At 37.4% G+C, this 25,039-nt stretch overlaps 2 protein-coding genes across 4 annotated transcripts in view; one reads left to right on the forward strand and one right to left on the reverse strand.

Annotated features, from left to right (window-relative positions):
• The first annotated feature begins 2,738 nt into the window (after positions 1-2,738).
• LOC134673863 (synaptic vesicle glycoprotein 2A-like) overlaps positions 2,739-25,039 on the forward strand; it is a 32,032-nt gene continuing 9,731 nt past the window's right edge. Inside the window, exons 1-4 of one of the 3 annotated variants that reach the window (XM_063531909.1) lie at positions 2,739-2,860; positions 6,538-6,638; positions 14,969-15,130; positions 23,094-23,256. In XM_063531909.1, the coding sequence (XP_063387979.1) occupies positions 6,551-6,638; positions 14,969-15,130; positions 23,094-23,256 (413 nt within the window). In that variant the 5' untranslated portion in view covers positions 2,739-2,860; positions 6,538-6,550. Of the gene's footprint in view, positions 2,861-6,537; positions 6,639-14,968; positions 15,131-23,093; positions 23,257-23,279; positions 23,400-23,422; positions 23,543-25,039 lie in introns of those variants that run through there. The other 2 variants (XM_063531925.1, XM_063531919.1) reach the window with 2 other exon arrangements.
• The window catches only part of LOC134674253 (scavenger receptor class B member 1-like), a 254,420-nt gene continuing 249,583 nt past the window's right edge, over positions 20,203-25,039 (reverse strand). Inside the window, exon 13 of the mRNA XM_063532318.1 lies at positions 20,203-20,213. The gene's annotated coding sequence lies outside the window, so the exon portion shown is untranslated. The remainder of the gene's footprint in view (positions 20,214-25,039) is intronic.

A 25,039-nucleotide genomic window follows, 5' to 3' on the forward strand; every position in this document is an offset into this window, starting at 1 on the left:
CATAACGAAAAGGAAAAATCACCAAACGTGAACTATGCGTCGTTTAAGAGTTCTGTTCTGATCATCATCAGCAGTTCCACTTCATCAAATGCAACAGTTTTTAATGAAAATGCTTGATTTTCTGATGTAAATACAAAAATCTCTATACGCATGCCCTTAAGATTTGAGGAGTTCCCTTGATTCCTCATGGATCCCATCATCAGAACTCGAGCTTGACAAAAATGTGGCTTAAAAACTTAACTTGCTTAACAAACATAACGACGAGGACAAATCGCCAACCGTGAACTATGCGTCGTTGAAGAGTTCTGTTCTGATCATCATCAGCAGTTCCACTTCATCAAATGCAACAGTTTTTAATGAAAATGCTTGATTTTCTGATGTAAATACAAAAATCTCTATACGCATGCCTTTAAGATTTGAGGAGTTCCCTTGATTCCTCATGGATCCCATCATCAGAACTCGAGCTTGACAAAAATGTGGCTTAAAAATTTAACTTGCTTAACAAACATAACGACGAGGACAAATCGCCAACCGTGAACTATGCGTCGTTGAAGAGTTCCGTTCTGATCATCATCAGCAGTTCCACTTCATCAAATGACACTTTTTTGGATGTATATGCTTGATTCGTTGATAAAAAACCAAAAATCACTATGTGTATGCCTTTAAGATTTGAGGAGTTCCCTCGATTCCTCATGGATCTCATCATCAGAACTGGATTTTGACAAAAACGGGACCAATCTGTATGCATATACATTCAATCAAAAAAATAATTTTCAAAATCGGTCCAGTAATGACGGAGTTATGGAGTAACAAACATAAAAAAAAATAAAAAATAAAATAAAAAAAAACATACAACCGAATAGATAACCTCCTTCTTTGAGATTTGGAAGTCGGTTAAAAAGTGTTAATAAAGTTAAAACTTTGCTTAAAATAAGTTTTAGAATAACATAGAAAATTGATCACGAACGAAAAATCAAGGTAAAATTGTAAAATATAAAACAATATTATAACAAAACTATTAATTTATTCAGAACTTTTATAACGTGATCTTATTAAACATGTGTGTGAAAAAGGCTCTAGAAAGCTAGGAAATTTTACAATGATTATTTATACATTTTTTTTCGTTTTCAATAAAGAAGGAATTTCGAGAAAATTTTGTTCATTAACAATTGCCTAACTTGTTGAAAAAATAACTTTAAGATAAATTTCTACAAGTATTACATTTGTTGACATGTTTTAAATACACCATATTTTTTTTTTTTTTCAATGAATATTTAATACCTTTAAAATTATATGTAATGTTACGTAATCGCTTTTTCACGCCGCGCGCGTTTCCCGAAAATGAGTCGCGGAGGGCTGTGTTCAACGTTGAAAAAGAAGTATAAATAATGGAGATACAGTTCTGAAAGTATAGAATGTTTGATTGGAAATATCCTCTTCTTTTATAATATTAATTTTGGTAGAGTCTGGCTAGCCAAAAATTGTTGACAGATATTTCGTTGTTGTATCACCAATTGTCTATGATTTAAAAAAAAGCTAAAAGTCAGTTGTCAATTTATGTCATTCATTCAAATTGTTTGCGGTTTATAAGGGGTTTATTTTAAATAATATTAATAATTTCTATACTGAGTGAGGTTTGCAAACTAGTATTTAAGCTCGTAAATAATTACGACAATGTGCGATGTCGATGTGTAGCGTTATATAACGAAAAACTGCAATGTTTACAATTCGTAACCAAATGTAAACAAATTAGGAGGTTGGTGCTCTATAAATATTTTGATACTTTAAGTACGAGTTCTAACATTTGCCTATTACTTTGATTAAGTACGTGAATTTATTAATGCCTGAATCTCATAAACAGGACAAGTGTATAAAGAAAGGGATAAATTAAAAGTCCTGAAAAATATCCATAAAATCTAAATATTGGAACGTAAACATATGTGTTTGTCGTTGACTGTACTTTAAATAGTGGTAGAATTTATGTGAGCTGACTTTGAGTGCACGTAAACATTTATTTAACTTATTTCCTTAGGTACCTTACTTGTGCACAGAAAATCAAAAATATTGTCTAGTATCAAAACTATTATTCCTACTACACAAAGTGTGACCAGCCCAAGATTTTTTGAATTTCCCGCCAAACATTTGTGTAAAATTTCAGTAGCCAGACTCTATCTTAAATATCAATACTTTTTGAGATATTTGGGAAATAAGACAAATCTACTTTTTTCTCCCTTTTTTTGTTTATAACTTTTGTAATTGTTTGTGTGCTAATGCACGCTTCGAATACATTTTTCTAGATATCATTACGAATCTAATGAGGTATCACACGTATTTTTAGGAGTATTATCTATATTTTTCACCGTTTTCCGTTTCTCAAACAGACTACTAACCTAACACATATATATATGATAAAGAAATAAATATGTCATATTTTTTCAAGCTCAGAGTTAAATAGGTAGCTATTTTTTTACCGCGGCGGTTACGTTTTAAATAAACATGTTATTTTATTCACATCAAATGATTCATTTGAAAATAGCACAATAAAATCCTGATCCAACATACATATAGGTATTATCCACAACGGTAGCGAAAGTAAAGATCATAAAATCTTTCATCAGATTCACGTCATCTTTATATTAGCTATCTAGAAAACAACGTTAAGTAACATAAACAAGCCTACTCGCTTGATCGCACTGAATCTTTTTGACACACGTCTATATCGTGTTATCTCGAAGAATTTGTGACCTTTCAGCCACCAGTCGCCTATAACTGCTGCGTTCAACGAGACGACATCAGTCCATCGGGAGCGTTCGAAAGTGCCGCGACAAAACGCGGGAAAACAATACAGTTTTTTTTTAAGGTTTGATTATGCTATTTATTTTTTTATTCCACAGAGTGCGTATTTTAAAATAAAAGTTTGTGTTGTTGTCTGTGCCTGTTTTCGTTTTAAGTGTTCTATAATCGTCGTCTCCATCTGTGATCCATTTTGAAAAGTGGTTCATAATTATTATGAGTTTTAATTATTAATTACTTGGCCAGTGTATATGAGGTCTTAAATAATTATTAATATATATTAAACTGAAGGAAGATTTAAAATCATTTATGCTTAAAACAGGTAGGTAAATCCATTGTTATTTACTACCAACCAATTTTTTTCCCTAAAGAACTTGTTATAAATGTACGAAGACTGGTCGTAAGCGTACAAACCAAAAAAATCTTGCTTGCATTGCATGTAACAAAGTTACACTTATACCTGCATTGCTTCTTGATCTCAGTGGGTTAATTAATTGTTAAATGTAAACTGTAATATTTTATGTTACGATGTAAATGTAACGTAAAATAATCACCAACTTTTACCTTATACTTATTATTAATATTAAATAAAAACTAATATTGAATAAAAATGCAGTAGGTATATATGTAACATAATTTCTAAAAAAAATATAGTAGGTACGGTCAGCCAAGAAAGTGGTCTACCACTTTTCGACTCTATCAATCAGATGATACAGTCGAAAAGTGGTAGACCACTTTCTTGGGTGACTGTACAATATCTTTTCTTTCAAGATTGTTTTTTTTTTCTCGCAGAATTGATTGAACATCGTCAACAATTTTAAAAAATGGGCTTTCTGAGTTTAAGTATATTATAACTATTATAAGTAAGAATATTTAAGTTTCATTTTGCTTGATTAAGACACTTATGCTTACACACATATGTGATACAATAATATTGTATCACATCCAAGTATAGATCTATACGTAGTTGACTCATTCCGCTGAATCATTGAGTACATGGAAACTTTATTGAAATACAAAAGTTCGTAATATTAAATGTAGATAATTACTAATTATAGAGCACAGTTATCGTCGCATTAAATATGAATGTATTATACAGTTCAGGCAGTTTAAAATAGAACGTAATCGATTATCTGCAGAGAATCTATCTATTTTCCATAAAGCCCTATCGGCATGATCTTGACCTCTTGGTTGTCTATTTTAATAATAAATATTATGTTCTTGTTATAGTTCGTTTTTTTAGCATTAGATATAAGGTAAATAATCTTGATGTAAAACACATTTTAAATAAAACACATAACAAATTTTAAAAATAAGTTACGGCAAATATGTAACAATTATGAATCTAATACCATCATTTATATTCTTCTGCTTTCATAAGTAATATAGTTACTGATTTTTTTAAAGCTTTTTTCAATTAAAAGACATGTTAAGATCGCTTACCTTCTTTCAAGTTCTTTCTAATGCTAAAAAACGAACTATAAGTCTGCTCATCTTTTGATAAAATTATTCAATAGATAATAATTAATTCTCGGGTCAAAATTAGATTAGTGCTTGACATACAATTTTCAAATTAGGTACTTACAAGCCATGAAATACAAATAGGTCAGGCAATGAATGCTCAAAAAATTTGAAGAGGGAAATGCTAGGAACATCATTTTTGACTTCATAACTTTGTTTTGACTAGTTAGGAAGTGATAGTGAAGACATCAAAAGTCCCCGGCCGTAGCCCTCGAGCCGGGGGGCCTCCATTTTTGGGCTTTTCGATCATATAATATCTTGGAAACTACTTAGTGACATGGCCACATACAAAATGAAAGTTTATTTAATTTGTGAAAAGTTTTTCGATATCTTGAAGAGTTTTTGAAATATCTGCTCTTGAAAGTATTAATTTAGGGCTCTTAATTTTATCTTGATATCAACATCCGCGAAGCTGCTGTTTGTTATTGTTTTCGAATAAATTGGGGGCGTTAAATTCATTTATGATATTACATTGACACCCTTCAGCGATCTTCAACGTCGTATCAAAACCAGTTCAAAACCATAATAATAAAAATAAATAAATAAATATTATAGGGGACTTCTGTTCTTACACAGATCAACTAAGCAAACTAAGCAAAGCTTGCACTATGTGTATAAATTGTATAACTAGGTATTTAGGTACCTAATCTGAATTGGCCCCCAGGTCTCACACACAATAACAGTGGCTGTGCTTTGATCACTCACTGCCTTTTTCGGAACCAAAACCAGCACGACATCTAATCCAGTACTGGTCCACTTTTTTGGCAGTATCTCATTGATGGTCCTTAAGAGGCGGAAACATTTAGAAACAAATAATAACTTAAGTAGAGTTTGCATGACGGATCTGAAATATATGGGAAGATCCGTGGATCCGGATCCAGATCAGGATAATTTCATACATTTCGGATCCGGATTGCAAACCCAAAACTTAAGTATTCCTATTTTATCATGTTGCAAAAATAATACAAAGAGTAGGAAAAAAATTGGAAATTTTAGGACAAGGGGAACAAAGAAAAAAAAGTGAGAGGGTTCCGAAAAATCCATTGGGAAATTTCGCAATATTGGAAATTGTCTGACCACACATCAGTAATTCCGTTTCAAATACAATGGTTATCACGCAATAATTGTCGATTATTTATAAGCAATGGCTGATTTGAGTGATTTGATACAATTGCAGCTAATGGATTGGTAATAATTGCTTCAATTAAGCTACAATGTAAGCAATGTCAACGTTGACACATCTTAATCGGCATGGCTGCTATGAGTTTACAATATGCGGTAGATTCTGGGTAGATTTGAGTGGGATAACCATAAGGCATAAGGGTGTCAGGAATTATGCAAAATTGAGTCCTATCACTATGAAATAAAGTTCAAAACCAGATGGGAAATATATTCCCTCTGCCTTATAAAGGCATAAAGCCGCTCTGCCACCTAAATAGGCCTTTAAATGGCATTACATTAAATGCATTACTTAGGTTGCATCAGATGCTCGAAGGGCAAACTGCCCAGAAAGAGGAGCCCCGCGTCGACTCAGGGAACGAGTCAAAGATTTTCACGTTTCACGATATGCCTAGGAATTTCACGATATGCCTGATCTTATGATCGGCCGCCTACATATATACCACGTCAGTGCTTTCCTAGTGTCAAGTTACGTGTAAAATAAAATAAAATTACAAGCATTAGGTAGGTACATAATTGTAAGCTGCTATATTTTTTGCAATAATACGTGATTAATTAAATGTAAATCACTCATCGCATATCTTTTATTTAGGTAATAGTTATCCAATAATTCGCCCCCCGGACACAAACACTTGAATGATAAATAACTATAATTCCGTACAACAGCAGGGATTATATTTAAGTACATAGCAACCGATATCAACGAGTTGAATGGTCGTACCTAATCGTATATTTTTTACTGTAGGTATGTATAAAATTATTTCATTAATAAACTGTTATCTTTCTACGATACAATAGTACATTACTGTCGAGGCTCGGAAGTAGCTACTTTGCTGGCTGAGGATTCGTTTTTCTTCGATTGAATCTGAAGCCAGCAAGTAGCCTTCCAGCCGAGTCATATAATAGAGCTTTTCTCAAAAAATGGCGCAATAAATACAAATATAATAGATTTTTTTTACAATAGCAACATCTTAGACTTAAATAAACAACATGTTAGCATTAAGCATATATTTCAATGACTAAAATGGTGTATAACCTTTTCAGATAGTTCACAAAAATGGTGGCAAACGGGAGAATGGAGAAGAAGCCGTCTACGGAGAAGATATCCTCGACCGCAACGCTGGACGAGGCCATGCTGGAGGCTGGTAAGTCTCCATCAGGCGTATTTACCCCATTTATGAAGTCGGTTAAAAAGCATGGCCATGTTAGTGTATCTTATAACTAACTCCTCTAGGTACATCAGCGGTCGGCAACCTTTTAGCAGCCAACGGCCACAAAGTAGTTATGGAAGTTGACGCGGGCCGCACTTTTGTTAATATGTGTGACTTTATCAGCCATTGTTGTTTGACAATAATACATACTAAATAGCCAGGGGGGCCCGCGGGCCGCTTGTTGCCGACCGCTGCTTTACACGATGGCCCAGCGCTGGACCGGACAGTTTATATCTGCAGCTTACTATACATGACCGAGGGACTCTACATGAAGCCATATATTAGGCTTTTTGGTTCAACAATTATATACCGTGACCAGTTCTTACTCTATTTGACAATCCAGAAAAGATCCTGAATTATTCTTATAAAATTAAACTTCAGTATATAGTTCGTTTTTTTAGCATTAGAAAGAACTCCACAGAAGCAAGCGTGCAGTTTTTATCAGGCTCTTTAATTGTTAATAATTATTAAATTATCTAATGTAGCATGGTCAATACATATAATTTACTTCAAATTATGACCGCTAAGTAAGTGGGAAGTGTTATGAGCCCCCTGGGAGGTGCAGAAGCGGATGTTGAAGCTCGCATCAATAAAGCCCGCGCCGCATATGCGCAGTTGAAACCCGTATGGACTTCCACAGTCATCACTCGCCGCACCAAGCTAAGGGTTTTCAACTCGAACGTAAAGTCGGTCCTCCTATATGGATGCGAGACATGGCCCGTCAAGCAAGACATAACCAGTAGACTCCAGGTGTTTGTAAACAAGTGTTTGCGGCGAATCGTAGGAGTCTACTGGCCACGGACCATCTCCAATGTTAAACTATGGGAACTGACTGGCCAAAACCCTTTAGCTAAGGAGATACTTCTGCGGAAATGGCGCTGGATAGGACATGTTTTACGAAGGCCAAACAATCACCTATCCAAGCAAGGGCTGACCTGGAAAATTCCCGGAAAAAGAGGACAAGGTCGCCCACGTACCACCTGGAGGCGCACAGTGGAAAAAGAGGCGGCATCAGTTGGCCTCGGCTGGGCGGAGCTGGAAGAGGCCGCGCTGGACCGCGAAGAATGGAAATCCCTTCTGAGAGCCCTATGTCCCTGATGAGGGATAACAGGATATCATCAAAAATCAATCAATCATTACCGCTAAAAGTGCCGGATTTGGAACCACAAGCTTACTTCTGTGAAGTTCTTTCTAATGCTAAAAAAACGAACTATAGGTAATAATGCCATTCGTCGCAACGCAATGGTTTTTTTAACGAGTAATAGTCTTTATTGAGTGTTATTGGTGGGGGCTATTTTAATGTAGACGCCAAGGCGTGCGTCTTTAATTGACTTCCCAGACTGCGTGCTAGTCAATTAACAGAGTTTTATGTGTTGTCTCAATATAGAGGACTTCTATTAGAGGTCCTAGGATGTCTGCGTAATACCTAGTATTTAGGTTTGTAACATTTATGGTTTCGGAATGTTACGTCTTCATCTTCAAGAAGGAGAGAGGGTTTTTGTTACTCTGTGTGTCACCCGCAACTCTAGGAAAATACATACCTATAAACTACTTATTTGGCAACCAATTCCAAAAAAAATTACGAAAGAAAAAGTGCGCAAGTTCCGGAGATCTTGCGCGCTTCAGGTACTTGAGGGATCAGGACCCCATAATCACCCAATATATGTCACGTGTTTGGAAATGTATCCAAGGAATGTTATCTAAAGTGTTGCCGTCTACACAAATTATATAATTTTTAAAACACTCCATAAACAAAAAACATCAGTTCAAGATTGCACAATATTGCTAAGCACTGGCCGATGTCAAAGAATTTTGCACTTTATTCCATTGTAATAAGACGTATACATATCTATGACGTTGATCTCACCAGTGACCCGTGAGGGCCGTGAGGTGAACCGTCACAATTAGGGTTGCCAACTTTTTTTTGGTGGAATATAGTATTTTCCAGAATAAAGCATAGAAAATATAGTACATTTCAAAAAAATATAGTACTTTTAGATAAAATACTAAACATGAGTGTAATATACGTTTAATCGGAAATATAGTATTTTAACGTACTATATATTTATCGAAAAGTATATAGTACAGAGAGCCAAAATATAGTACAATACTATATAATATAGTACGGTTGGCAACCCTCTCACAATTGAGATAAGAACAGACCCCACGGAGGGCGATAACACTCTTACTAGTTTGTATTGCCGGTCATAAAATTATAAGTTATCGAAAGCCGTTACACCTTATTAAGAATATTAGCAGACGATTCACGTAAAGTCTTCGTAAGATAGATTTTTGATAAAATTGTCCAATTCTCAATGAATTTCTAAAGGTGGCATTAGCAGCGTTATCGCTACAGCGGTTGTACAACGATACGACTCGGCCACGACATTACGCGACTGGCGACGGTGGCAGCGACAGTCATTGGGGGGAACGAATGGTCCGATCGCTGTGACTCGCTCCAGCTATAGTTATCGCTGCCGCCGTCGCGAGTCGCTCAATGTCGTGGCCGAGCCGTTACGGCAGGGAGAAATGGGAGATCTTACTGTCGATATCCTTGACAAATTGCTGCTGTTGCTGCATTGGTGTCGCGATTGAAACATTCAATCCGTCACTAAGTTTATGGAAGATAATTAATAATGGAACGCTAGGTTTTCCCAAGCAAACACGGGAAAATTTAAAATTAAGACCATAAATCTCAGTACAAATATTTGACGACACGCGATATACTTAGTTTACGAGAGCACGTATCGCGTATAAATATACTAGAAGCCGTTGTGATAAAAGTATTAAGATTTATAACTAAATCTTGTAAACTCGATTTCATACAACTGTAGAATGTTTGTCCCAATAATAATCAGTATAATTACCACCAGCTAGAGCAGGATCGTCAAACTATTGAGCAGAGCCAACTGCTGTAGAAGTGGCGGAAAACAAAATAAAAAACTTAGGGTCTATGGCGCTTAAAACGATTTTGGGTTCGCTGTGATAAGAATTTCCTTTTTAATTTTTGAGTTTCTCGCGAGATCTACAGCTGACAGAGCAATTTTATTCATCTTACGTGACTTGAATTGTACCTTAATGGATACGCGGTTTGTATTCAAAAGTTTATTAAGTACATACATTCCCACTAGTAGGAGTAACTAATCTGTACCTAGAGTTAGACCAAGAATAGTCTGCAGCGATTTTCATAGCCGAAGCAGTGCAAGTGTTATTTTAAACCTAAAACTTCTATGACATTATGACGTATAAATGACACTTGCATTGCGTGGGCTATCAAAATCTCTGCAGACTTTTCTTGGTCTCTCAAGTCGCAACTCTATTAAAATGTAAGTAGTCCTACTCCTCATCCATACGAATACTACACGACTACATGCACAAGGTATAAGTAACCATTAATACAGTAGGTAACATATACAGTGTAATATAACAATAACATAATACCTAATAATTAGCTTCCAAGATACCACTGGTAAATAAACAAAAAATGTTGGCAACAAGATTTACGCGATAAAAGCACTTTATTATTACATTATCTAATACAATAGATAAAGGCGTAATCTTATTTTTAATATAGTTACCGCAAATAGTTAAGAATAGCCTTAGTATCAGCCACTCGAAAATAGGTCTTAATGGATTAACTTAAAGTCTTTGTTTGTATATTTTGTCGTCAGGATCTTCACGGGTGACTTTTTATTGGTTTATTTTGCATTAAGATTAACGTTTTATGACGAGCAAATGACGAGATAACATGTGCGAAAAATTCGAAAATTAAGAGGAAAAATTAAAGATTAAAGATTTAATCATTGGAAAAGTCGTGTCTTTGGTACATCGCCAATATTTCCTTCCTCTATTACATAATCTGCAACCAGCAATGCACTTGAAATGGATATAAAATCTCTTTGTTTGCAAATTTCTCTGCGTATGCCTCATGCAAGCGTCATGTCTCTCGTAACCTAAAGAACAGAAGTCAACATGTCACCGACATGGTGCTACGAGTAACATCACCAAACGGTCCCTTTCAAAGTTCACGATCGACACGCACTATCTGTTGTTTACCCCTGGTTCCTATCTTCACATGGGACACATGGGTTCAGTGATAAGAGCAAATGCAACTAGACGGTGAAGTTACAGAGATTTACTGTCTAACAAAACAGATTTGATAGCGGAAGGTCTTGAATCACGTCCTTCACTGACGCATAGCATCAATGATGCCTTCTCTTATTTGGTGACTAGATTGTACCTAAATGACTGCTTGTAGCAGATCAGGAATCAAACACTCACGAATCATTGAGTAAAATGCCACTCTTCTGTGACAGTGACAGTTGCGATTCGTTCGCTACGGAGCCTTAGCGATTGGCATGTTGTCTGCGGGGCCTGGGCAGTTTGTCTAACCCACCCCATCCCCAATACACCCAACTCTTGTTCCAAGGACCAAATCAAGTTTTAAGGCGACCTGTTTTTGCCGATCATCTTCCCGGTCAGAGCAACTTTAGGTGGTTGATTGTCAGGTCAGGTTTCCTGAGGATATGCCTAATTCAATGCCATGCGTCTGGACCTCCTTAATGGATGGGTGCTGGCCTGGTTATTCTTCACATAAGAGCGTTTTTGATCCTAATGGAGTAAAAACTGTTCAGCAACTGATTACTCAGTTTAAAAGAACTTGATTAAGAACCATGAGGATTATTTGGGATGACTGATATAATACGTTACAGAGCAGCCCAAAGTCTGCACTGTAATGTTATCAAGATGTTAAGTTGAGTTGTTTGGTATTTCAATTTTTAGGCGTCACTTTTTGTGACTTCCATCCAACTAATTAGGATAAAATCAATGATGTTCAGTTTAAAATTATCGGAGTGTCAGCCCTGTGTAGACCCTTTAAAATCTAGTAACTGGTAGAGAATGTCTCAAGAGATTAAGTCTGCGTTTTGTACTTTTTCTTGTGCAGTATTATACTCCTTAATAAAGATCAGTATCATCATATCCGGATTCCAATTTAAAGACCACACCATTATAGAATGATGCAATACATATAATTAGTTTCTGCATACACAAGCCTTCCCGTAATAATAGCGTTGTTGTCATTGACGTATATCTAGGACTGGCCTTACGGGCAATAATAATCGAGCTAGAATGGGGCCATTACAGCGGTGTGACACCGCTACAACGCGATTAGTTGATGAGTTCGCATCACGCGCGCGATTGGTCGCAACTAGTTGCGTTAGACTGCATGATTGGCTGGAATTCGTGAGTGAGTTACAGCTGGGACCAAATTCGACATGCACAACTGTCAGATTTCGCATCCACGTCAAATCAACAGTTGATTTTATCGCATACTGAGTGTTGATTCCATCAACGGTGGATAATATCATTTGGTACAACCAAAACTCCACTCTAAACTAAGGGTGGTTTGGTTTGGTTTGCTTGTCACCCTAACTGTGGATTTTTAATGTCAAATTTTGACATTGTACGTATTCGAGAACTTATGATTTTTCCCACATCAACGGGAGATCAACACGATACGTCAAACGTCGCTTGTCGAATAGGGGTCCTGCCGGCCTAGCCAAGGTGGCAATCGCTATCGCTTCGACAACGAAAAGCATTATGTCTCTCTATCATTCTTCCATATAAGCGCGACAGTGACAGTTGCGTTTCGATCGCTACGGAGCGTAAGCGATTGGCACCTTGGCTACGCGGCCTGAACTAGCAATATTTTTAGTGTCCGTAAGGCCCGTCTTAAGATATCATACGCCAATGGTTGTTGTGCATTATGTAGCCTGATTGTTTATGTGTAATGATGTGTATGATAGTTTGCAATGCGCAATAGATAACATTATTATCTCATTAATCTCGTTATCATAACGTCCCTGCCTTCCAAGCCTAGATCTTACTAGGCCAGTAATATTTAGCGAAGGTTTAGTTTTGCTGAATCATGCACAATGAGCAAAATTGTATTAAAATCGCTCTTTGCAAAAAAATATTCCATTACTGCCATTAAACAAAGGGTATGATAGTCAAAGATGTGTTATACCCCTGCTGCCGTATGATAGCCAAGTTCAAAAATGTGTTCAAGCGGCATATGAAGAGAGCTCATATAGAGCCAACAACGTGGGAGGCACTAGCTGGTGACCGCCCACAGTGGAGGCATATTGTGCAGACGCAGGTGCGTGAATTTGAAGCCAAGCGACGCACAGAGCTCGACGCTAAGCGTGACGAGCTAAAGGCCAGATCACCTGTGGCCATCACGTATAATTACGTCGGAGGGGTGCTGATGCTGACCTGTAAGTGCTGAGGCTGTAAGTGCGGCCACGCATTTGCTGCAAAGATTGGCTACGTCAGTCACATGAGAGCGCAGCAGCGACGCTCTCAGCAGTAGATAAGCAGTCGTTGCAGCCGAAATGGCTAGGAGATGAATGATGAAGATAGTCAAGAACTAAAATGTTCCCTTACAAAATACTTTATAGCACAATTTTCTTGATGATACATACGGCGGCTACAGATGCCGCATATCTCTTTTACTATTAGTGGCTCTGTGATCTGTAGACCTTGCGTTGCGACCCATTGCTGCACTATTTTGAAAAAGTCAAAAAACATTTATCGAAAAAAAAAATATATATGGAACCTTCTCACAAAAAATCACGAGAATCGGTGGATAAATGCGTCCTGAGTCCTGAGGAGGTCCGTAGACGAACTAAAGTCACCGACATATCCCACCGGATTAGCAAGCTGAAGTGGCAATGGGCAGGCCACATTGCACGCAGAGAAGATATGGCCGATGGGGTCGAAAAGTGCTCGAGTGGAGACCACGGACTAGCAAGCGCAGCGTAGGACGTCCACCCACAAGATGGACAGACGACCTTGGTCGTCGGAAGACGCTGGATGCGGGTCGCTTCCAACCGGCACGTATGGAGATCCAAGGGGGAGGCCTATGTTCAGCAGTGGACGTCTTATGGCTGAGATGATGATGATGATGAGTCCTGAGGCCCTACCTCATACCTCGTTCGACGTGTTGTCTCACTGTCAAACTTACGTACGAATTTACAAGTGTGACAGAGAAACAACATGTCGAAAGTGGTTCGCGGTAGGCCCTCTGTAGAGGCTGTAGACGAGAACATCCGGACATACGATAGTCCAAGCTGAAATGGAGACCTTCGCTCCGCTCGTAAAATGGTACCTACTTGTTACTCCGTAAACTCGTATTTTCTAAAATAATAATTATGACTTTAATCAATATCACATTAAATTATGTACTATTTGTTATATGATAAACCCACTAATTCTTACATAAAGAAACTATTTACTGAATAATAAAGCGTTGCAAAAACAGAACGCAATGGGAAATACCCCTCACAAACAAGTGTCATACTGATAACGTAATTAGATCGCATGTCAACACGAATGTGTTTGTGAAGCTATCTATTCCACTTATCTGTGAGCTTCCGAACAAAGAGTAATGATTATTGATGTTTTATTCTGAATAAACATAATAAAAACGTCAGTGAAAGATATGCTTATGGATATGAGTTAATCATAATTTTGATACTCACTAATAAGTGGTCACTTGTTCAGGCAAACAAATTTTGTCGGCAATTGTTTACCTGATACTCTTCAAAATGCTGGATCGTTTTTATCAAACATAGCTAAGAACCAGTGCAAGAAAATATAAATATATATAATAATTTAATTACACGTAAGAAAATTGCATCGTAATCGGATAGATCCATTGGAGAGCTGCGATGCCATAGGCAGACACACAAATAGACATTGGCGTCAAACTTATAACACCCCTCTTTATGCGTCGGTTAATAAAACTCACTCCTATACATTGAAATTACTTGGACCTCAAGGAGTTCAGATCATAACCTAGTTCTGGACATACATTCTTCTTCTCCGTCGAATTACTCTTGGCAGAGCAGTCGTGGTCACGTTAAACGACGAACGATTCTACGCCAGTTCTTCCTGGCAAATGCTTCTCTGGCACATATGTTAAGTGGGGTGTTGGTAAGGCATCCGTCCAACGCATTGAGGAACGTCCTCTTGACCTACAGCCATTGACGCGTCCCAGTCTCAATAATCTCAACTGGCCTGTTCTCCACGTCGCGCCACATGTTCGAAGTATCTGAGGTTACGCGCTCTGACCGTAGCTTAGAGCCTCTTTTTCACTTTGAGGTCTTCAAGTATGGAGACGTTTGTACGATGGTGTACGGACATACATTAAATGAGTTGTTATTTTATAGTTGAAAACTAAATAACCATTTTCCCAACAGGTCTGGGCTTGTACAACTTCGCGCACATGCTGATGAGCGGCATCATCCTGATGGGGGTAATCATGCAGACCCTGAACCTTGGTTATGTGATCCCAGCCGCGCAGTGTGACCTCAACCTTAGCCTGGGCACCAAAGGATGGCTCGCAGCCATCCCGTTCACTTGTAAGTATAAAAAAGCCCATGTACTGCAAAAAGCTAAAGTTGGTTAATCCAAAGGGCGCAGTCCGCGATTCTTCATGACGATCTTGTTTATCATACTCATACGGAGAGCATTTAATCTTTTTCCTGCGACTTTTTCTCTCCTTATGTGGTAAGTTGACTGTCAGTTCTTATTTTTAGTCTCAAATGCCCTTAAATCACCAATTAAAAAGCACAGTAGCCGCCAAGTCTGAGGTGCCGGAGACACAGATTCTCTAGACATTTTTATCGCCTTACGTGATAAATAAGTTCAGTTTATCAGTTCAGTAAGACGATAATTTTATTTTTAAACGTCCAGAGAATCTGTGTTTTCCGCACCTCAAACAGTTATTTGGCTGTAATCTTCCACACTAACGTAATGGCAAAGTTAAAGTTCATTGCTCAGTCGACAATAATATTTTGTTAATACGAACGAGATAGGGTTATCGCGGTTTTATCGTTGAGCAATTGCATGAACTGTTGCGTTTTTAGTACCTATTAAGTATAAAGGGGGGCGTGATAAGTAAATGCTAATTGATGACTTCTGACCCAGTGAAGATAAATAAATGTATCGTCATCAATTTCTACAAGTCTATTAAGATTAGTGGACTTATAGAAATTCTCAGGTCTTGACATAGAATTACCACGTATTTGAATAGAGTTATAGAAATTATCGATGGCCGCTGGGGCATTTCTGCATTCGCTCCTTACCTCCTGAGACCCAGAAGTAGTTTTGTTTTTGAATTTGGAACTCTCAATTATTCTATAAAAGTTAAAAATAGATTTTGAAATAAGTACCTACCTATGTACAAAAATTTGTACCGAACGGTCTCAGGAGGTTAAGGCCACAATACACACTAGCGTCTCCCGAGCGTCGACGACTCAAAGACGCTAGTGTGGGATGCCCTAATCACGTCACAGGAAACATTGCATCCAAAAATGTAGACCGATGATCTTTGATCAAGCTCAGTCGCATGAGGATAAACACAGTATACTTGGTCTGCTGAAGTAATCATAATGGCCATATAGAATTAGAATTCTTAAAATATTTAAACTTGAGATCTTCTAACAGGAAATACACGGAAAAAATAGCGGATTGTCCTTGTTTTATAGAATTCTAAACCAGTTATCTCAGATTGCAATAAGTTAAGGAAAACGCTTTTGTCCCGATTTTATTTATTAAAGATAGACATGTTTACCTATACTTACTTACTGTAAAAAAAGTAATAAATAAGGGACAGAAATAATTTAGAAATCACTAATTTACAATAATGTAAAAAGTTATGGAAAATCCTTTGTATTTAACTTCTTCAAATCCATAAATTTTAGTTAGGCCTCGCAAGCAATTGTAAATCACTCAACTGTGAGAAAGCTTATAATATTACATACCTATATAATTGCACCTTAATCCTACTTTAAAAAAATACCTCCATCCATATACGGCCCCGACACTATCATTAGCAATGACATGAAATTTCATAACGCTCCAGCGTTTGGTCCAGTCAGGTCATGACATTCCTAAATCTCCCCACACACTTATCAGTATTTCTATCAGTATTTTCATCATTACCTTTCACGGGGAATTTAAAGTTATTATTTTCCTAACCGTTCTTAGTTACGTTGTAGTGTACGTTTTGAAGAACACAAAACCAAGACATTATTCAATCATCGATTCAAATAGTTCTAACCTGTCGTAATTATACTATGTACTGTGGCAACTCTATGCCCGATGAGCCAGAAATATGCAGAAAAAGAAATAGTTAATTAAAAAGAATATTTATTTGTTTCAACCATTTCGTGCGTGCGTGCGCCATGACTGTGTGGAAGATTGGTAGTTAAAAAATGTATCCAAATATTTTTTTTTATTCTTACCACGAACCGGGAATCAAACTATTCTTAAAGTACAATCAGCATCATATAGTAGGTAGCATCCAAAGTACCTATTCAAATAGTTCGGTACGCCATACATACCTATTATATGGTGTACCGAACTATTTGAATACTTTGGATGCTACCTACTATACGACGCTGACTGTACCTACTGGATTCTTCTGTTATGTAAGAATGTATAATTTGGTTAAGAAAAAAGGTACCTGATATGTAGTGATTGCAATCCGGTCCGGCGGATCCGGTAATCCGGCCGGATCTGGCACATTTTTCAAGATACCGGATCCGGCAAAATTCACCGGATCCGGTCTCGGATCCGGTAAAGTGAATCAAAGCGCTAAAATATAAAATAACAGCTTAAAACACTGCTAAAATTTAAAAGTTCTCGCCAATATTCGAATTTTCTCGCTCGCAAACAGCAACAACAACTTGTTTGTTAGTTGACGCCAGTCTTCTAGCCGACGAAATATGTGTAGTCGTAGCGTTGAGATTTCCGTGCACCGTAAGTACTGGATTGGTTTATATTCAATTTATTGTGTAGTTTCATTGTAATTTAAGACGAAACGGGAGCTGAGCTAAAAGTCAATTTTGAGATTTCAAGCTGAATATACCCGTCGCTCTGACGGGGCGTAACCGCGGCGTGAGAGACTTTATTTGTATGTGTAATGCACGCACACAGACGCGTGCGGTGCGCCCGTACTCACGCTGGCGCGCACCTCACTGATTGCAATTTGCATTGCCACTTTTTGTTACTGCTACTACTAAGTAGGGTAATTCGCCAGTAACTGGCCACTTTTAATAACTGGCCGCCCTAAACTAAAAATGAATCCTATTAACCTATAAACAGAATTCATTTTAGTATAAGGTTTCAATAACTTGCCACTTTATACTAAAATTAATTCTATTTATAGGTGAATATAATTCATTTTTGGTTTGGGGTGGCCACTGACGAATTACCCTATTGCGATTGAACTTTTTTACTTACCCGGCTTACGTTTACGGAACTCGATATCGAATAGGGTAATTCGCCAGTAACTGGCCGCCCTAAACTAAAAATGAATTCTATTCACCTCTATACAGAATTCATTTTAGTAGGTATAAGGTTTCAATAACTGGCCACCTTAGGGGTCATCCATTAATTACGTCACACGAATTTCTAGGTTTTTTGACCCCTCCCCCCCTTGTCACATTTGGTCACATTTGGCAAACCCCTCCCCCCTAGTGTGACGTCACATTTTTTCTACGAAATCGCCAAATCAAATTAAGTAAGTACCTAAGTATTATTAATATTTTATCAAAATATTTTTGACGATATAAATATTAGTAATTTTATAACCCAAAACTGCTTAGGAAAGAAAATTAAAAGAATAAAAACGGTTATCGTTTTAAAAACTTGTTATTTAAATGTACAGCGCATAAAATAATTTAAAAAAAAATTCGGTTACTGATGAAGTTAAAGTGACGTCACAAATTTTGTGTCTCCCCCCTCCCCAATGTCACAATATGTCACATTTTCTTGACCCCCTCCCTCCCCCTAAACGTGTGACGTAATTAATGGATGACCCCTCATACTAAAATGAATTATATTTATAGGTGAATAGAATTCATTTTTGGTTTGGCGTGGCCAGTTACTAATAGTGGCCTGTTACTGGCGAATTACCCTATTTATGTACTTACTTACTTAGTGGTTAATACTAGTATCAAGTAAGTTTTTTTTTTCAATAATGCTTAGAAACGAAGTATAGACATGACAAATATAAATATTAACGTCTTTGTAAGGCAGGATTGGACATTCTATAGAGTAAGAGTAAGTGTATGAAACAACCAATTCAGCTAGGACTAGGGAATGCTATCTAGATCTCGCAATTTCGAGATCTCGCTAGATCTCGCACGTATTTTCGAAATTTAACCTAGTTGACAGGAAATTTCGATATATGCAATCTCGGTCGAGATCTCGATTCATATATTCGAGATCTCGAACAAGACTGAAAGTGAAATACTTTGTTTTAAGTAATATATGACCTTAGATTCATGTTGTTCAGGCAGTGCTATTATGTGTCCGGCTTTAGCTCTATTATTGTTACGCAGTTTCTAAGTAAAGGTAAATAGTGGTTTAACATCGATAGCATTTCATAGAAGTAAAGTAAAAATTAAAATTGATTTTATGTTAAATATTTAATTTGTTGTTGTTATTTTAAATATTATATATATATATATATTTTATTTTTCAAAATATAACATGAGGTACCTTAAATAAGTAGTATGTCGGCGGCATATCGTAAAATCGTAATCCTTGGCGTATCATGAAACGCCACCATTTCCTGATCTAATATTAACCCAGGCATATCACGATCTTCCTTATGAAAGAGACGGCAGATCCATCAGAGCAATGCATTCTTTGATATTCCTAGCTTCATAGCGGGCGCATTGTAAAATAATTGATCGAGAAATCATATACATATTTTCAATGATTTTGTAAATGACTACAGTTATGACTACGGTTATTAGAAACCAATTATCCACTCAACCGTCCGGCCCACGAGACTGTTTTCCTGTCAACCGTTCGGGTTTTTTTAGCGACGCACACCCCGCGCAGCGCATTCACAATTTTCTACAAAAAATATAACTACACTGCCATCTAAATTTTTTTAGAGCTAACTATTTAGTTAGGCTACGTTGTCGCATCAAGAGAATTAGTAAATAATGCTGAAATATTCCGTTAGATGGCTCTGAAATCAAATCTTTCTTCCACCCCTTTGGATAGTAAGGTTCCCGCGGACGGTTAAGAGCATATTTTTTTCGGATACTATGCTATCGTCGGACGGTCAAGTGAACAAAATTCATCATTACTTTGTTATATGTATAATATCATACATCAATAAAACTTATGTTTTTGGAAAGCTAATGAAATTTTTCGTCTATTTTATAATAACATTAATTGCGGTAAAGTTATAATTTATTGAGTTAGACGCATGTTTTGTCAGTACTTATGCCATCCATGCACGGTAAAAAATCATATATTTTAAATATTTTGTAAATGACTACAGTCATGACTACGGTTATTATAAAACAATAATTGCACGTTTAATACTCTTTCAAACGACATCTCACACGAACCGATCGGTCCCATAGGACTAAAGACGTGAACAAATATCAATGCTGGTCGGCCGCCCACTTTTTCCTTCCTTTTTTACGACACGTCCCCCCCCCCTCCATAAAATAAAAACCGGTCTATTCATATTCTGGAGACCACGAGGAACACGTCCATACCAGTTTTAGGTATTTAGAAGAGGTGTCGACGAAAATCGTGAAGGAGACGACTTTTGTTTAATTTGCCTATAGACTATAGGAATATCAGAATATCACACCTTGAGGTTTGCACAAAATGGCTGATGTTCGCTAGGCAGATCATGAAATGTCGGCGTTTCATTATATTCCTAGGAATATCTCGATACGCCCGATTGTACGATGTCTATATGTATGGAATTCTTAGAGATTTTTGATTAAAATAACACATTTTTAGTTACTTTGTCAAATTCGATCTCGTCGAGATATTAATCTCGATCCCGAAAAATCTGACTGTCGAGATCTCGAAACACCCAATCTCGATTCGGATTTTTCGTGCGAGATCTCGAATCGCCAATCTTGGTGCGAGATTGCATTCCCTAGCTAGGACCTTAAATTGCTCGACAATTACGGAGCGTGACTGTACCTAAAAATTTTGTAAACCCATAACCATGCAATGAAATATTTTTGATTTTGATTTCTAATTTGAAATATTAGATTAAAAAAGTTCAAAATAGATTGTACAAAAATGTGTTCCCTCTCAACGCAAAACCCCTTGTGTCTTAGGAGGATCTAGATATTTTCACACAAGACGGTTTATCGATAACTTCTTACATCACTAGATTATCGACATGAAATGTCGACTATTGCCCATCACTTTTCTGGCTGTGTACGTATTTAGAAACTTGACTCCGCCCCTAAAATTAGTGCGATAGGGACAACTGCAGCTGAGGCGAAAAATCCTGCGTAAAAATGACAAAAATCGAGGTTTCGTACTCCTCTTTTTCCTCCTCCAAAACTTAACCAATCGTAACCAAATTTGGAAATCTATATGATTATGAAATTATCTGTGTCGGACCGTTTTGCTTTTTTGGCTAATTGATATCAGTTTTGAATACCACGCCTCTCATTGCGGCATAGTCAATTAGGCCATTTTGGCCATTTTTGAAGGGCTCTAGCGCCTTAAAAAACAAATATATCAAAAAAAGCAAAACGGTCCGACACAGATATTGACAATATTAATCTGTGTTGAAAAAATCATTGCTCTAGCTTCAAAAACCACGAAGGAAAACGAGGACTACGTTTGTATGGAGAAATGACCACTCCTGTTGGCTCTTAATGTACATGTTCTTTCGTTCTATTTTGTACAAACCATTACAGCCCACTTTAAGACACAGGTTTTTGGGGTATGGAAATACTAATACTTGTACATAATTATATTAATTATTAAAAAAGTGGTTAGGATTTTGCTGATTAAAACTAGTCGGGGTTTCTGCGGTTGACCTGACGTTTAGTAAAAACAATATCTGTGGAGGTTCGAAGTAAGGAGGTATAAAAAAAGAGTCCGTCATAAAGCAAGTTCGAACGGGATAGTCTTATATGATATGGAACATTCAACCATAAACACTAACTATTCATTCTCAATTAGTCATAAAACTTTTTAAGCTTTACAGGCCTGATTTAGTTAATATGTTTTATCCTTCTTACAAATACATAAGTCAAAATGAGAGATAAAGACCAAAACGAGAAGATCAAAACTATTCATAGCTAATTCAAGTCAGTAACGCGTTTATAAATAATGCCATAAACCAGAGAGTTTACTTATACGATAGATGCATACTTACAACATGTTATTATATAAGAATATACAAAATAGGGATGTAATGGTTTTTAAAAAATATATTGAACTCTATGCACGAAATAAAACGCAAAAGGGAATATTACGCAAAAGTCGGCGTAGGGTCGACTAGCAAATTCAGAGGGTCACTTCGAAATGCGAAAATCTAAATTTCGTTATCAGTCTCTAACGCTCGAATACGCAAGAGTGATAAAGAGGCAGAAAACGAAATTACGCGGTAAGCCCTCAGTATGTGCTAGAGGCGCCCCCTACGCAGAGTATTGCGTAATATTATTCTATTTCCCTGAATAGGGAATATTACTCGAAACTCTGCGTAGGGGGCGCCACTACCACAATCCATCACAATCTGGGGGTCTACCGCGAAACACGAAATTTCGTTATCTAACCTCTCTATCACTTTTCATCATCATCATCCTCACTTTTGCATATTCGAACGATAAAGAGGCAGATAACTAAATTTAGATTTTCGCGTTTCCCGGTAAAAATATAATTAAATTGTTGTAAACAACATAAAATAAAAGGTTTTTAATTTTTATTTCATGTATGGGAACTTTTAGAAAGGGACAGAGATTTTCTTTGTGCATCGTATTCTGCATGTTTTCCTTTTTTCTTAAGAGTCAAGTGAAAATAAACTTTAGAGCAATGATAATAGAGTAGGTATACTTCACTTATTGATTTAAATGCCAGTAATGACTCTTGTTAGTATAAAACCTTCTTCTAAAGTACTTTAAATGACGGAATGAGGGATTAGAGTGATGCGCTCCACTCACTATCAGTATAATGTCATTATTTTGACATTTCTTCAAAAATATTAAAAATGTTTAATAACTTCATTATCGTCCATCATTCTTTCTGTCATTTCTGATTCCATCATTTTAACCAATTCACTGTCAGTACAATGTCATTTATAGTATCATTACTTTGACATAACTCCAATACTGACGGAAATTATTAAAATAAACTTCATTGCTTGCCGTCATTCCTTCATGACACTCCCTACACTATCACTAAAAACGTCATTCCGTCAAAGTAATGTCAGTATCCATGATAGTGTCGGGGCCGTAATACGCTCGAAAGATATAACTCTTCACCAGTCGGGTTAAAAATGCCTCCAAATATCGCTACGTTTAATTCCAGCTATGATCCTGACATCCCACATGTGGGGCTACTTAGCGGACACGCGCGGCCGCCGGCCGGTCATGATGGTTTCCATGCTGGTGTCCGTCCTTCTCAGCATACTGGCCAGCTTCGCGCCCAACCTGCCCGTGTTCGCTGTACTGACGTTCTTCTCGGCTGTGTTGTAAGTATACCTGTGCTGGACACACGCGGCCGTCGGCCAGTGATGATGGTGTCCATGCTGGTGTCCGTCCTTCTCAGCATACTGGCCAGTTTCGCGCCCAACCTGCCCGTGTTCGCTGTACTGACGTTCTTCTCGGCTGTATTGTAAGTATACCTGTGCTGGACACACACGGCCGCCGGCCGATGGTGATGGTTTCCATGCTGCTGTCCGTGCTTCGCAACATATTGGCCAGCTTCGCGCCCAACCTGCCCGTGTTCGCTGTACTGACGTTCTTCTTGGCTGTATTGTAAGTATACCTGTGCTGGACACACGCGGCCGCCGGCCGATGGTGATGGTTTCCATGCCGGTGTCCGTGCTTCGCAGCATATTGGCCAGCTTCGCGCCCAACCTGCCCGTGTTCGCTGTTCTAACCAGCGAACTGTTATACATGGAAGTATTCTGTCCGCTCAGTTATGACCCAACGTAAACTATTCGATTGTAGGCGGTGCTTACAAACTATTCGATTCGCAACTTCAGTTCGTTCGAGATGGCAGTCAGTGACGGATGGCTAAATTGATTTATAAAAACAACGTTTTTTTGTAATTAAAAATGTCTTCATGTGTCGTGAAGTGGTGCAGAAGTTATTTTAGTTCATACCAAGGATAGTGGAATCACTTTTCACTTGTAGTAAACAGATAACTTCAGTAAAATTTGGAATAAACATGACGATTTGTTTTCAATACTACCGTGCTAAGCTAAAACGTAACAACTGCATACGACTTTCATAACAACATACGACTTTTTAAATTGCGAGGATAATAGGGATGGTGTTATGCTAAATGAAGTAGACTATTTTATTAACTTGTACTTGGTTTAGGTATTTTCTATATAATTATAAATGTAGTAATGAATTCTTTCTTACAGATTTGTATTTTCCTTTTTTATTTCATGAGATGGAGCTGTAAAAAAACTACCTAATTATTTCAAATTAATAAATTGTTAGAACAAAAATGTTAGCTGGGAAGAGCGGGGTCTCCTGTCACAGGTATAATTATACTTACTAGGAGACTCCATTAACTGTATTGTTAAAACGAAACCTTTACCTAAATATATAATTTTCATTTTTCATTTTCATTTTCAATCAAATTTGATATTTTTTTTTTATTAATTTTTTTTTATTTATTTCAAAACAAGTTAAACAGCATAACAGTAAAAAATACCAAAGCACTGCTAACTTAAAGATTAAAGAAGAAGAATACAATATGTATACAATTCATCACAAGTTACAAAAACATAAATTAACACATTTTAAACAGTAGAAGGACGTGCATCCATCTTCTCACAGAACCTCAAACATTCAACACGCACAACCACCAGTCTGCTTGCAAACAAATCACACTGAGAGGCCGATGCGAGGAGCGCATTCAAAAGGAGCAAAGAACGAACCAGAGGGGAGTTCCTACGTGATACAGTTCGGGAAGCCGGGACTGCCAGGAGACAACGGTCACGAGGTCTGAACTCGATTCTGGTCCGTGAAGGAACGTACAGACGTACCAGCTGCCCCACCAGCTCAATACAGTCCGACTCCCCGCGCAGGATACTGCAAGCAGTAGTGAGAAGTGCATAGTTACGTCTTACCTCCAGAGAGTTGAGACCCAGTATTCCTAACAAAAATTTGGTTGGGTATAAGAACGGATAGTACCCATACATTTTTTTATAGAGGAACCGTAGGAATACCTTTTGCACTCTCTCCAGAAGTAAGACATAAGATGCCTCATAGGGGTTCCAAACAATGGAGGCGGAC

The sequence above is a fragment of the Cydia fagiglandana genome, chromosome 2 (assembly GCF_963556715.1).
Source record: "Cydia fagiglandana chromosome 2, ilCydFagi1.1, whole genome shotgun sequence".
Lineage (NCBI taxonomy): Eukaryota > Metazoa > Arthropoda > Insecta > Lepidoptera > Tortricidae > Cydia > Cydia fagiglandana.